This window comes from Alosa pseudoharengus, unplaced genomic scaffold (genome assembly GCF_046254945.1).
Source record: "Alosa pseudoharengus isolate Yale_2024_CS ecotype anadromous, Long Island Sound unplaced genomic scaffold, YU_APseudo_1.1 YU_APseudo_1.1_scf_11, whole genome shotgun sequence".
NCBI lineage: Eukaryota > Metazoa > Chordata > Actinopteri > Clupeiformes > Clupeidae > Alosa > Alosa pseudoharengus.
This window is the reverse complement of record NW_027468576.1, coordinates 5,075,644-5,090,962: the sequence shown is the minus strand read 5'-3', so window position 1 is coordinate 5,090,962 and position 15,319 is coordinate 5,075,644. Positions and strand designations below refer to the sequence as shown.

Genomic DNA, 15,319 nt, shown 5'->3' with positions numbered 1-15,319 from the left:
ACCTATCTAAAATCGGGCCCTGTGTTACCACAGCCCTACTGTATGTCCCTTGCATTGAGTCCTTCTGCAATGCATATTACATGCCGTTAAGGTCCACCAAGGGAGCAATTCTGTTATTTTCAGAGAAATGTCTTTATTCCAGTATGAGGAACATAAGAATTATGATCGTGTTTGCTTGAATATTTTACTATTACCAATTGTATAACACTCAAATGTGAATGAATACTACCCTCCATAATTATATCTAATTTAAAAGTGAATTATGGTATAAATAAACAAATTAATAGATAAATACCTGTTTTGGTCATCACAATTATTTTTATATGCATAAACTATAACAATTGCCCCCTCTATAGAAATTGAGGTTCACCTAACAGGATTGCTGTGCTTATCATGCACTTCAACATGTTCACAAATTAGAAGTGGCCCAACTTCAAGCAAATTTTGGAATACTGAACTCAGCTGACTTTCAAAAATTATGTTGACGATCGCAATATCTGTCATCTATCACAATTACATAGTTTACTTAAATTGTGCAGGCCTAAATGGCAGGTTACTACATTACCAACACCATTCTGCTAAAGTGACTTACAGTAATGAGTTATGTTAAGTTTCAGAATTTTGTCATGATTAATTTGCCATGAATATACAACAAAACCATGGTTAACTGATGTTAAATGAGCCTTGTCTCACTTGTAATTACTGTTAGCAGCTCCCAACATGTTCTCTACAAGCCTACTACCAAGTACAATAACAAAAAAACTAATGTGCATTCCCGTACACAGGTGCTACGATTTGTACACAATCCACAACGATTTACAGAGACAACTGTTTCCCAATTCACTTTCATTAATTTGCCGCTTGGTGTTGCCCTCAGTAAGATGTCGGCGCACTTTACAACCCCTGGCAAAAATTATGGAATCACCACTTGGAGGATGTTCATTCAGCTGTTTTATTCTGTAGAAAAAAAAGTTTGTTTTCGAACCTCAAATTGCAGAAAAAGCAAAAGGACATGGTAATTCTGACTTGTCTTTAATTCAGAGTTTTGAGAGGTGACTCCACACAAAACAGTCAAAGATCACAACTGTCAATGATGGAGTCTAAAATACTTTTTCACTATATGAATGAAGGACAAATACACTACACTAAAATAACAGACTAAAACAAACAAAACAAAAAATGCAAAATGATGCTTAAGGGATTCTTCCCAACCAAGTCTCAGTCAGTTTCTGAAATGTATGAAAATAACATTAACAAATAAGACAGTGAGGATGTAGTATCCTAAAATGTTGCACATTAATCTACTACAGAAAACATACAGACTTGTTCTGAATTAAAGCAATACAACAAAACATAACCTTGAATATTCAATACTGTATGTTATTACAGCAAATAGTGTAATGAAAAAACATAAATTGCAATGCATCTCCATCTGGCCACCTTGCCCTTCCCCTCCACATCTTTGAGTATGTCACACATTTGCACGGCTTTCAGCTAGTTCTCACTTATTAGCTGAAATTAATCTCAATGTGTTTATGGAGCACAAATAAATCTACAAGTCCGAGTGCCAGCTTTTTCAATAATTGGAGTCCAGGACTTATGTGGTTATGCGACACAGAGATCAATATGCCACTCATTGCACCGTCAATAAACCCTGTAAACCATGAGACAGACATCTCTTTAACAATTTAATAAATCATGATCATCATTGTGCCTTTAACAAAAGCAAAAACAATTCATGATGCAATATAACAATTTTTTCCATATAGAGTTTAAGTAGTCCTCACAGTGGACTGATGAACACCGATATTAGATAGTGCTGAGTGTCCATTTTTCTGCCTCAGGACCAAAACAGAACTATGAATTATGCATTTCGCTAAGAAAGTAGTCAGCAGACTGTCTGTGAGCTGAAGTCTGATGTTCATTCGACGAGAGAATTTTAGGCAGTAAACATTTTGGGAGTCAAAGTCTGGACCTTAACAAATGGGAGTCAAATCTGACACATGCAGTAGCAGAACCTGGAAAATAATGGTCATGGGAGAAATGGTGCATTCCATTTGTACTCGTAAGTTGTTTTTCCCAGTTCCGAACAGGAAGTTGCAAATGGATTGCCCCCTTAAGTTTTAATACTTACTGTACTAGTCAGCTCTTTAAAACCATGAGTACCCAGAGTTCAAATTTCCAAGATGGCAGCGCCCATTAATAGTCAATGAGAGCTGTAGATGCTTATTAGCAGTTCTGTCCTATTTGTGTTCATTACATCAGTTGTAGAAACAATAGTGTCCAACCACTATCTGTCACTGTGTTGTTACGACTTTTGTTTGTGTAAAATACTGTGTAATGCTACGTTATGAACTGGCATTGCTATATCTGGTAACAATTGCTCACCAGAGACAATTGCTAACAAACTGTAGCATCTTGTTCTTGCGATGTGTTAGCAACTGGAACGCATTCAACTAATTTTTTTCCTCAGATGACGCCATTCCCAGTTACCATTTGCGAGGCAAATTGAACGCAGCAAAAGCCACTGACATCACAGAACTGAACTTGTTCTGGGATGATATTCTTCTCAATTGTTGTGCATTACTGATCAACAGCTCCTTAAAAAAAAAGGTTCAAACAGTCATTTCTGTTGGAGGGCTCACACCAGTTATTGGAAGGAGGTGTTTACATAGATTTTCACATTTAATGTCGGATTTTTTGCTTTGGATAAAGGGTTAAGGGAAAGAGAGGGGCATTTGTTATAAATCCCTCACAGTGTTAATTGAAAAAAATGTGACTAGACCCTTTCTCATGTCAAAGGCACTTCTTATGTTGGTCTGGGACATTGCAGCAGTTGCTGGGTTTTCTCAAACCTTTATCCATCCCATCTCCAGCAGCGTGATTCTACACGATCAATAGTTTCTGTACCTTTCGAGACATACCTTTAGCTTCTTATGGTAACAAGAAAACTGCACATCAATCTGCCTAAGGTGTCCAGAATTAAATTATTACCATCATTGCATTAGTGTTCCCCAATTCTGATGTTATCTTAACTCATTCTGTATTGCATTAGAGTTCCCATAATTAGCAAACAATACCAAACTAGAAAAAAAAAGTGTTAAATGCAAGTGAGGTCTGTAAAAACCCACTATGAACTCTATTCCCTGGGCATCATAAATCCAGTGTGCTGGTTCAATACTTTGAGTAGTTATTCGCAAACAGCAATATAGCAAACGGGTAAAGAGAGGTCAATGTTTGTAGCCCTAGATTAATTTCTTATGGGATAGTAATTAGGTGTAGTGTTATTACTTAAAATACTAAAGAACACAGAATAAAGTGACATGAACCATGAGCATCTAAAAATTCTTCCTGTATTCCACTGCTGGTGAGTATGCTCCCAATACCATTGTTGAGTAAAGTCCTTGGAGTTACCACAAACCAGCTTAAAACAGTTCCTTTTTACAGACCCATTAGTTATAGAGTAATAATTCGTGAGCAGCGATAGAATGTTGGGCGTATGACAAGTTGCGACTTCCAAGGCAACAATGTAAAGGTCAACAGAGAGCTGTGTCAATTTGAAGAAATGTTTTTCACAGCACCATCGATCAGCAAATCCTGTTAGAGCTATGTGTGGGAAAGGGTAAGAATCTGGAGTGGTGGTAGTGCAGTTGGTCAGTGCTGCAAGTAGTGATCACAAAATGATGAAAAGGAGGATGACAACAAAAATAACTGCCAACAGAACACCGATGGCACACCATTGACGCCGATCTGCAATAGAAAAGGAAGACGGAAAAAAAGATTGCAGAGATGATTATAAATAATCATCCTGTGAGCTTTTCAAAAGAGACAAGTAAAACTATCTTGTAACCTTCCAAGAGTAAAATATTTTGTGAACTCACACACTAGCGGTTGCACAGAGTACTCAAGCAGTGACATCAATGCTTGAGCTTTTATATTGTGCTTGAGTGCTCATTAATCACGGAATGCTAGTATGCGAGTATGAATTGAAAACAGTTATCTGTACTACAAAGGGAGTTTCCATGTCACATTTAACCCTGAGTCATCTAGGGAAGTCAGGATTGACAAACATTGATTGCCTAAATTTGTGTTAAACTTTAATGTTTAGATGGCTTAGATGTTTAAAGATGTTGGTTGACTCTGTGTTACCAAAACTGGAGTTTGTGCGCATTCGCATAGGGTCACGTTCACCAATGTAAGCCGGGTATATGACCAATTATTTGTACACCACTGTCTTCTTTCTTTTGAAAGAATGCGCCAACATAATTATTTTTTTTTAAAAGACATATAGTATAAATGGCAGGCTGAGACCACATGTGTCAGTATGGTTATGAAAGTTTCATTGTGGTGTTTGGTTGGGATATCTTATGAGTGTATACCTCCACTGTTGTGTACCTGGCGCTAGAACCTTTCTGGGATGTCCATGGGGCTCTGACTCATCATACTGATAGAAATGTCTGCTTTCTACATTTGGTGACTGCGGTACAGCAGTGAATATAGTATACATTTGCACTGTTACACAAAGGTCACTATGACAATCATAATGTTGTTTTTTTTCTTTCAAAAATATCAGAAAACGATTTGTTGTCAGGTATCTGACACATGAAACTGCAGTGTAACTCACCACTAGTCATGTGGGAGACCTTAGCCAACTTTTTCATGACATTGTCCAGTCTGGATTGGGTGCTGTCCATTTCGTGGGAGAAGTCATCCAACATTCTGTAAAATGACGCAACAAACAGAATTGTGCTGAGCTGCTACACATAAAATTAAGCTAGAACTAATCTCGGATCAATCAATTTATAAGACATCAAAATAAAAGTTACAGTCTCATTTAGACTCTGGCAGCACAATTAGAGAAAGTATAATCATTTAGGCATCCTGTCTAGATTTAAATCTAGACTTAAAGACCAAACTATTTTCAGATGCCTTCTGCTAACTGATCAAATGTACTTTCTGTTAGCACGGAGTTACAAATTCTGAAAAATAGTCCCACATAATCACATACCCTTCACCTTATCTCATGATTGGCATGGGGTACTTTCCATAAGATCATCTCTCAATGCAAATCAAACCAGCTACAGTGGGTACTACTTTGAATTGTCGGGTTTCACGCGTGATTTAGGGTTAGGAACGTCAGCTTTTGCCGCTTTGACTCTATGCGCGCCAGTATGCTACAGTATGGACCATATACTGTATTTTCCCAAGGTTTTTTCAGTTGTTTCCACAATATTACCCCCTGATTAGCTTTCATTTCGCTGGCTGATAGGCCTACAGTACGTCTCCTGCGACAGTCCCAACATTTAGCACTATAATCTACGGAGCCCGGGAAGGGTCACGTTGGTAAATATTTTTAGACCACACTATTGCGTTCCCTCGCAATAGTTTTGCGTTCCCACTCAATAGTTTTGCGTTCCCTCGCAATACTTTTGCGTTCCCTCGCAATAACTTTTGCGTTCCCTCGCAATACTTTTTGCATTCCCTCGCAATAACTTTTGAGTTCCCTTGCAATAATTTGTGGTCCCTCACAATAACTCTATGCTGCTGCTTCCTCAGTGAGCCGTGCCACATCCCATGTCGAATTGGACAAACGATACTTTAAAATCCTCACTTTAATGTTACTGTGTGAAGCTGGCAACTATAGTTATGCCAGTTCATAAGGAGCCTCACAGCTGTACAAGTTGCCGCAACTATTTCTCCTCTAACGGATCCCGTTCTCTCGTGAATCCATGTTGCCGTCTGCTGTGTGTGCATTGAGTTAGCCTACCCTCTCCCCACCTCTCCCCCCACTAGATCCCACTCACTCACTGTGCGCTCTGATATGACACTTACCATGAACTAACGTGCTGACAGCGCTGCGTGAATGGGGACTGAAATGTATGGAGCCCAAGTTGAAACTGCAAAGCAACAGAACAAAAATTATCCTGAGGAACTCAAAAAGGTATTGTGAGGGAACGCAAAAGTTGTTGCGAGGGAACGCAAAACTATTGAGTGGGAACGCAAAACTATTGCGAAGGAACGCAATAGTGTGGTCTAAAAATATTTACCAACGTGACCCTTCCCGGGCTCCGTATTTTTGAGTTCCTCAGGATAATTTTTGTTCTGTTGCTTTGCAGTTTCAACTTGGGCTCCATACATTTCAGTCCCCATTCACGCAGCGCTGTCAGCACGTTAGTTCATGGTCAGTGTCATATCAGAGCGCACAGTGAGTGAGTGGGATCTAGTGGGGGAAGAGGTGGGGAGAGGGTAGGCTAACTCAATGCGCGCACACACACACACACACACACACACACACACACACACACACACACACACACACACACACACACACACACACACACACACACACACACACACACACACACACACACACACACACACACACACACACACACACACACACACACACACACACACACAGCAGACGGCAACATGGATTCACGAGAGAACGGGATCCGTGAGAGGAGAAATAGTTGCTGCAACTTGCACAGCTGTGAGGCTCCTTATGAACCGGCATAACTATAGTTGCCAGCCTCACACAGTAACATTAAAGTGAGGATTTTAAAATATCGTTTGTCCAATTCGACATGGGATGTGGCACGGCTCACTGAGGAAGCAGCAGCATAGAGTTATTGTGAGGGAACACAAATTATTGCGAGGGAACTCAAAAGTTATTGCGAGGGAATGCAAAAAGTATTGCGAGGGAACGCAAAAGTATTGCGAGGGAACGCAAAAGTATTTCATGGGAACGCAAAACTATTGCGAAGGAACGCAATAGTGCGGTCTAAAAATATTTACCAACGTGACCTAAAAATATTTACCAATGTGACCCTTCCCGGGCTCCGTAATAATCAAAAAATCCGAAAGTGTTAAGTTAAATTCAATCCCAAAGCAAACTGAAAATCTTCTGCTTTTAATATAGCCTACCAATGCGCTGCTCCAAACGATACACAGTCTCACGATAAAACTTGTTATTGTTTATGAAGGTGTCTTTGTTATTTTATGAAAAGGCATCCGGCTGTTTTGTTTATGTTTGTTTTGCTTTCATTAATGGTTTAGCCCATGAGGTCACGAGGCCAGTGGCTACCCCACTATTCGGGAAAAAATTAAATGTCTCATTTTCCGACGCACCACAAAACATCTTATCTATTCGTCTGGGGCTTTCTATAGGTTTCAGTACGGGCTGTTATTATTTCCATATCCAGTGTTTTGTCAAGGTGCCAATTGCTATTCGTTTTAACAAATATTTATAATAAAAGTACTTATATATTGTATCTCCTTCTGATTGATTTGTGTCCCCTGGGATTTTTAATATGGAAAGGAATATTCACGTCACTTTAAGTGTTGTTTGACTCAATTTACCCCTGGACTGTTCGATGCAAATTATGGGCACTGCACTCCAAGGGAGATTGTTGGTCCACTGTGAAGATTTTCATTGTTGAATAAGTGTCAGGAATTTTGCCTCTGTCTATTGCGTGTCATGGCCAAGTGCATTCTCAATGCATTTAAGTAGCATTCTCTGTTCATTGAGACCGTGCTGTGCAAAGAATTACACAAATAGGCCTACATAAATTGGCTTTATTACTGCTTCTTCAGTTACGCTTCTCTGTTCAAGAGTGAACAGAGTGGCAAATATTAAATTGGCTAAAACTTGGCTGTCTGTATAACAATGTCCACAAGCATCACTCAGTAACACGCACAAAGCCAAGGCGAGAGCTAGAAGGTAAGAAAAGGAGAGTTTGAAGAAGGCATCATGCTCATTAGGCTATATTATTTTGTGCACAACTGACGCTATATAATGCATGGGCATAACGTTGTTCAATCAGCCAATATTTCAGGTGGCCTGGCGATTTTTGGTATTAATTAGAACACTTGCTGATCACCACAGCTTGCATCTAAATCTGTAGGCTAAATGTTCTAATGAAATTAGTATGTTGCCCGCTGACTTTGGTGAATGGTGGTTTTAAAAAAAAAGTGTTCTCACATTCAAGACTATTTAGTTTAGGATGGAAGACATGAAAGATTTACCAAGGAGTTGGGTTGCTTTAGCCTACTCATTACATAGCTTCTGAAAGCAATCCAGCTTACCACAGGTTGTACAAGGTACATGTTCCTGTTCACTGTGAGTGCCACTGCCAGAACCGCTGTCACCACTAGGGTTTACTATTTTTCCAGAAAATTAGATGAATCAGATCCAGGGAAAATATGACCCATTTCCCGGGAATCCCAGGAATGCCTATGTAAAACTGAATTGGAAAAAAAAATGCCTAAACACTCTGCTGCAATATCAGCATTGCATTGAACTTGTGACAAGGCTACACATTTCTTTTAGTTTACAATTCATTCTCATCCTGCCCTTCTTTCTTTTTTATTGGAAGTGTGCTTTCAAGAAGCAGAGAGCGTCGATAGATCTCTGCGCTCAGGCAGTTTCGGATTTTTGTGACAAATTGGCCGCAGATAGAAAACGCACTCTCCGTTCAAACAACTGTTGCAGGTGGGGTGGTCTCCTGTTGGTGGCCTCAAAGAGGGGCTACGGTAGGCCTACGGCGCAACGTTATCGCATGACAACAATGGACGCACACTCCTTGGGTTTTTAATTTTATTTTCCGTCATAACCTTTCCCGGGAATCAGGAAATAGTCTTGATCAGATTTCTCGGGAATTCCGTTTCCCGGGATTAAACCCTAGTTGACACCACCACCACTGCAAACATGTTGTCTGTATTTTTGGCACATTTGGCAGCATTTGCTTTTTTTTTTTCTAGCAGCTTCTCTGCGCCTAGTTGCGTTTTCTCTCTATCTCAGAGGATATAAAATAACGTCATGTTCATCTGTTTCGTGATATGATTGGGCCATCCCCGTGTCAGTGAAGAAAATAATCAAGACCAGCGCTGGCCGCAGACCAGTGTGTCAAGGGCAACGCTTCTACTTATCTCTGCTAAAACGCTTTACACGGGAATGGAACCTCAGACTCCCACGTCTTAATCTGTAACTCTAACCATTGAGCCATCTACTTCCACTCTTCAGTGAGAGTTTGCAGGCAGACTTATACTTCATAGGCCTGAGCGTCACAATCACAACATTTCTGTTAGCTAACAAAACTGGCCATTGTATGTGTTGACTGAACAAAGATTATGAAAATAAAAACACAACTTTTCCATCTAACTTAAGTTGTAAAACCCAAACTATTTGGGTTTTAATACTCTAGCTGAAATCATATCTGCCTGCTTCACTGGACCCGTATCAATTTGCCTACCGTCGCAACAGATCAACAGAGGATGCCATCTCAACAGCGCTCCATCTGGCACTCACCCATCTGGACAGTCCCAATACATATGTTAGAATGCTGTTCATTAACTTCAGTTCAGCATTTAACACTGTAATCCCCTCCAAGCTGATCTCCAAGCTAGGCCAGCTTGGCATTCAAACGAGAGTAATGGGTGTGTAGATGAACGCAGAGCTCTATGTAGACTGTAACTATGATGCAATTTCATTTCATGATATTTTTTTGAATACTTAAGCGTACAGACAAGTAGAAAGGGCTCTTAGGCCATCCTTAAAACTATTTTTGTCTGCCTGTCAATTTAGGACCAACCCAATTTTTATTTTTTTCTCCTTTTAGTCCGACCGACTTGCCGGTTGTAAACTTGTATTAAGACTGACCTTTTTTTTTTTTTTTACTCTTCAAACAACTAATACAAATGCAGTAAAATAATATCAATTATATTCTAGTTAAGTATTGTGAATATAAATTGCCTACTTCTTTAAAATAAAAACCTGTGGCGTCATCTATGATTATGTTTACACCATTGGTTTACCCATGCCACACTATGGCCGTTCGCTTTGTTTCAATTGTCAATTGTTCACGCTTGTCTGTAATGATACAGCAAAGGAAATGTTTGTGGTCAGCCTATAAAGTCACATAGTAATACATCTAAAAAATGCATGAAAACATTGACACCGCTTTAACTTGGCATGAAGTTCTGGAAGAACTGTGCCCAGATCTTTTCCTATCCCTTCTCCACTCTAACGGTTACCGTGTCCATTGACCTCAAGGAGACCATTAGAGTTTTGGTGGAGGAAACTCAAACAATTGAGGACGTGCTACAGTTTGACCCTCAAATCAAAGTGGTTTCTTTTAAATTGAAGACCCAGTCAGTGACGTCACGATATGCACATTTTTTTAAAGTCATACCTACGTAATCCCCATGACCAAAATTTTACTTTTTTACTTTGAATCTTGGAAAAAAATACATAAATACATAAATAAATAGACCTACCTACTGTTTGCCTGATACTGCAAACAAAAAATATTTTTAAAGATGGTCTTGGGGTTAATAGATAGCTAGATTTGACAGCCATACTGAATACCAATGAATCTATATACAGTCATTGCTGTAAACATATTGTAACAAAATAACACATGAATAAAATGCAGTTGTGTGAGGAAGGGATAGTGACTTACACTGCCTGTTCATCCAACTCCTGGCCAATCCTATGAGACATGTTCTTGAGAACACCAATGGTCCCAGATACAAGCTCTAGTTGCTCATCCTGCTTGTCAGATATGAACTGAAAACCACATAGAGGACCATCAAAGTAACACACAAACAAGACCACAAAGCTAATAAATAAGCTATATTTATCAATTTTATGAAACATTACTTTTACGTGTCCAAATTATTCATACCCTTTTTAAATAATCAATAAAAACATCTTTGTTTGCCATCACAGCTTTCAAAATGTTTCTTATAATACCTACCAAGCCTCTCCATGTCTCCACAATGACCGTAGACCACACCTTTTTAGCAGCAATACGGGTTTTGAGGCCAGAACCATTCTTTGCAATCACTCTGGCCTTGTTCTAACTTTTGTATGGATTGAGGTCTTAACTCTGGCTGGGCCACTCTAAAATGTTGATATTGTTTCTTGTTCACAATTTATTTCCCACTTTGGCTGGATGTTTCAGATCATTGTCTTTCTTAAAGGTTCCCTGCTCAGTGCCTGAGGTTTTCCTTAAAAATCTTGATGTAGTCCTTTTAGTTGGAGGCCATTTAGTTTAACAATGTTGCCAGGCTCCATTGTCTGAAAAACACCTAAAACAAATGGGTCAATGATGTGACATTGCGCATAGTCAGGTGGTGCAACCAGGTAAAATACTAATTGTTGTACCTAATTATTCTATTAAATATACTTTTTTTACTATGGATTACTCATAGGATATATAGCCTGTAGCTTAATTTGAACCTATAGCCTAATAATAACACAGGGGTCGGCCGGGATTTTTTTCTAGTTGCTATTCACACCATTTAACGTGATTTGAGAGGAACAGGATTCAGGAACTAAAGACAGGCCCAAGACTCACGTCACCCCATGCATTAAACCGCATGTCACTGCTTGAACATAGTTCATGTTGACAATGGAGAAAACACTTAGCCTACTTGGTTTCTGACAGAAGTTAAGTTTTGTGCACAGCCTTTATTTGGTGCAAACCTCCTTTACTTTCTTTGGTTACATTATAGGCCATCATCGCAAGTGCTTACAAAATGTTTTTGGCCAAGTTTTGCGCCGTCCCCACATTTGCAAAATTGCTTTAATCCCATTTACCTTCGTTACTACCAGTCATTGCTTTCTTCCTGCATCGAATCACAATTGAGAGCGCATCTAATGTAACAGTGGAGTCTTCGGAGAGACATCCACTCTACAAGTTTCATTTTCGCTGTTGTTGCGAGCTATAGGCTAAGATATGGGAAATACTTTTGAGTACGATCAGCTCCAGAAATTAATGGATTAATGGACCAAGTTGTACAAAAATTGTACCCGTAGTTTTTGCGATGTTGACAAACATGGGTAGCCCATGGAAGATCTTGTATGCCACTAACGTCTATAAAAACAATATATTTATGAAATAAAACTAGACAGGTACCTCGGATTAGCATTGCTGTTAATTGTTAAACCGCAATTATCTGCAGCCAGCACAGGGCATTTATAGCCTACCATGCGTCCGGACAATATTGTGCGTCTGCCCTAATTCTGAAGCATGGCCACCGCTACAAAATGAAGAGGAAACACTGGGAAGAAAGTTAATGTTTTAAATAGGCCACATCAATACAGTATGTGATATGTGAAGTGAAACTGGACGAGCCATAATAACCTCTGACTAGTTTTACTTATTGTTAAATTGCAATGTGAGTGGCAGCCAGCGGGGGAGGATACGTCGGCAGGATTATTTAAAAGGCAACCACAACTACATTGTGTGTCTGCCCTGATTCTGATACCATGGCGGCATTCATTTTGCCGTGGCAGGCCGCCATCCTAAAATCAACGTAGAGGAAACACTGAAAACCCCTATAAATGCTGCACAGCCATTAAGACTTGTTTAAACACAGTCTTCCAACTTGCAGAGTGAGAGCCACAAAATGCATTCTGTTTTTTTTAAAGCTCTCCACTGTGGGTATGGTGCTCTGGTGGTTAAAATGTTCACCCCATTCCATACCACTCGGTCATCATGGATGCTGATCATGGATTGTTTTTTACCCAGGGACATGGCCTGAGAATTTTTTTTTTTCAACCAGTGGGACCTGGTGACCTTGTCAAAGTAAATGGTAACACTTAAACAAGGGGCTACATTAAGATTCTGGAGGAAAAGATCAGGCAATCTGCCGAGAGACCTGCCCCAATAGGAGGCTTTGGACCATTAAACCACACAGTGATTCTAAACATAGTAAGTAAGTCAAATTTATTTTTATAGCACATTTATACACAGCTTACGCTGACCAAAGTGCTGTTTTCAAAACAGAAAAATAAAATAAGTAAAAATAAAACAAATAAAAAATAAAATACATATACATACATCTACACAACAAGGAACAGCAGGACACAGAAAGAAAGCATAGCACGCTAGAGGGCAGAGAAGGCCAGAGAGTACAAGTGGATTTTGAGCCTGGATTTAAAAGCAGTGATGGAGGGGGAAGTTCTTATATCAGGTGGCATCTGATTCCACAAGCATGAAGCAGTGACTGCAAAGGCTCTGTCGCCTTTTTGCCTTAGCCAAGAGCGGGGGATGTGGAGAAGGTATTTGTTGCCAGATCTAAGAGACCTGGGGGCTGAATGGGGGTGTATGAGGTCAGAGATGTAGATTGGGAGCAGACCATTTTATGCTTTAAAAACCATTAGCAGAATCTTAAATTGGATCCTGAAATGGTCTGGGAGCCAGTGAAGGGAGGCTAAGACTGGGGTAATATGCTCCAGTTTTTTGGTACCAGTTAGCAGCCTTGCCGCTGCGGGACCATCTGAAGGCGTGACAACAGTGATTGGGGGAGACCTAGGTAGAGGAAATTGCAGTAATCAAGCCGTGATGTTATGAAGGCATGAATGACTTATTGAGGGTTGTGATATGACAGAAAGGTTTGAAGCTTGGTGATGGTTCTCAACTGATAAAGCCCAGAGTCAAAGATAACCCCCAAATTTCTTGCATGTGGTTTGACAAATGAGGAGAGGTGACCCAAGTTGTCAGTGAGGGTTAATAAATTTGGACGGGTCAAAAAAGTATTTGCCATCCAGACTTTGATTTCATCAAGGCATTCTTGGAGAGCCTGTAGGGAGTCCCTAGATTTAAGTGGGAGATACAGCTGTGAATCATCATCATAGAAGTGGAAGGAAATATTACCCACTGTTCACATACAGTCAAACAAGGCAAGAAATGGCACAAGGCCAGAGTGATGGCAAAGTGATGGCAAAGAATCATTCCTGCAACAAAACCTGGATTGCTGCTAAAAAAGGTGTGGTCTACTAGCCTGACGTCATCATACTCAATTCTAGTCAGAATTTGAGTCTGATACTGCTCCATTGGGACATAACGAAATAGCTTACCGTGAGCTGTAGGGAGAACACCCCAACCAACCTTCTCCACAAATGCCTTTACATTGTTTTCTGGTCGTTTTTAAAGTTATAGCGCTGTCAATATCTTGTACAACACCCGATAACGAAATCTAAGACAACGAGCAGGGTAGGCTATTCGGAAAAACGGATATACTGGTACTCCTTCATTTTTAAAAATAATTCCGTTCACACGATACTAAAATCAGCTGGGGAAGGGTGTCGCAAACCCAGAGTTTTTCCACATATCCACTTTTCCCAGAGTTTTCAGAAATAATCGTTTTCAGTGATAAAACATGTTTTCGTGTAAATTAAAGGCCAAGCTGCATGAAAATAATATGCCTTTTTTCTTTGTGCAACAGGGTCTTAGAAGCCATCTGTTTAGCTTCTAGCCACAGCATTTTTGTTGTTAACAAAATCAACCTAAGCCTGCTCAGATGACGTGACAGACAAGGCACTGTTGCTCATCTGTCTATCATCGTACAAAGCCCAATCTGATTAGTTGGTTGGCAATGGGAAATTGCATTGCAACCAACAAGGTAGCTTTTGGGAAACGCACCCCTGGTTTGGGAATAGAGCTGCTCCACAACGGAACAAGTCCAGACCAAACTCCCCGACCTCAAATGTTGTGGGCGGGGCTAAGTTTGGCTAAGTTTGGCCAGGCTAGCGGTCTACAATCATTGTGGAGACATGGAGAGGCTTGGTAGGTAATATAAGAACCATTTTGAGAGCTGTGATAGCAAATAAAGATGTTTCCATTGATTATTTTAAAAGGGTATGAATAATTTTGGACATGCCATTTTTCATAACATGATTCCACGTTTCTACCACATTGTCTTACAAACTTTTGGCATATGGCAGTGTCATTTTCAGTCAGAACAAATACACTATATGGCCAAAAGTATTGGGTCACTTACCTTGACTCGCATATGAATTTAAGTGACATCCCATTCTTAACCCATAGGGTTTAATATGACGTCATTCCACCCTTTGCAGCTATAGCAGCATAGTTTAGTGAGTTTAGTGTGAGTGTGAATGAACTTAGTCCTGACCTCAACCTTATAGAACACCTTTGAGATGTATTAGATCGGAGGCTGAGAGCCAGGCCTTCTCGTCCAACATCAGTGTGTGACCTCACAAAAAAAAACCTTTGAAAAGCCTTCCCAGAAGAATTGAAGCTGCTATAGCTGCAAAGGGTGGACTGACGTCATATTAAACCCTATGGATTAAGAATGTGATGTCACTTAATTTCATATACGAGTCAAGGCAGGTGACCCAATACTTTTGGCAATATAGTGTATTGGTCAAGAGAAATTGACTAAATCTTAGATCAATATATGGCAGGGGTATGAATAAAAATTGTGTTCCTAACTGTATTAGCTTATTTATTAGCTCTGTGGCCTTGTTAATCGAAATTGACTTGTTATTTTGACAGCCCTAATA

General features: G+C 39.9%; 1 protein-coding gene across 2 annotated transcripts in view; it reads right to left on the bottom strand.

The window, feature by feature from the left end:
• Window positions 1-933: 933 nt before the first annotated feature.
• stx6 (syntaxin 6) overlaps window positions 934-15,319 on the bottom strand; it is a 41,281-nt gene continuing 26,895 nt past the window's right edge. Inside the window, exons 6-8 of one of the 2 annotated variants that reach the window (XM_076277795.1) lie at window positions 10,464-10,570; window positions 4,625-4,719; window positions 934-3,750 (exon numbers count right to left, since the gene is read on the bottom strand). In XM_076277795.1, the coding sequence (XP_076133910.1) occupies window positions 3,674-3,750; window positions 4,625-4,719; window positions 10,464-10,570 (279 nt within the window). In that variant the 3' untranslated portion in view covers window positions 934-3,673. Of the gene's footprint in view, window positions 3,751-4,624; window positions 4,720-10,463; window positions 10,571-11,114; window positions 13,323-15,319 lie in introns of those variants that run through there. The other variant, XM_076277796.1, reaches the window with a different exon arrangement.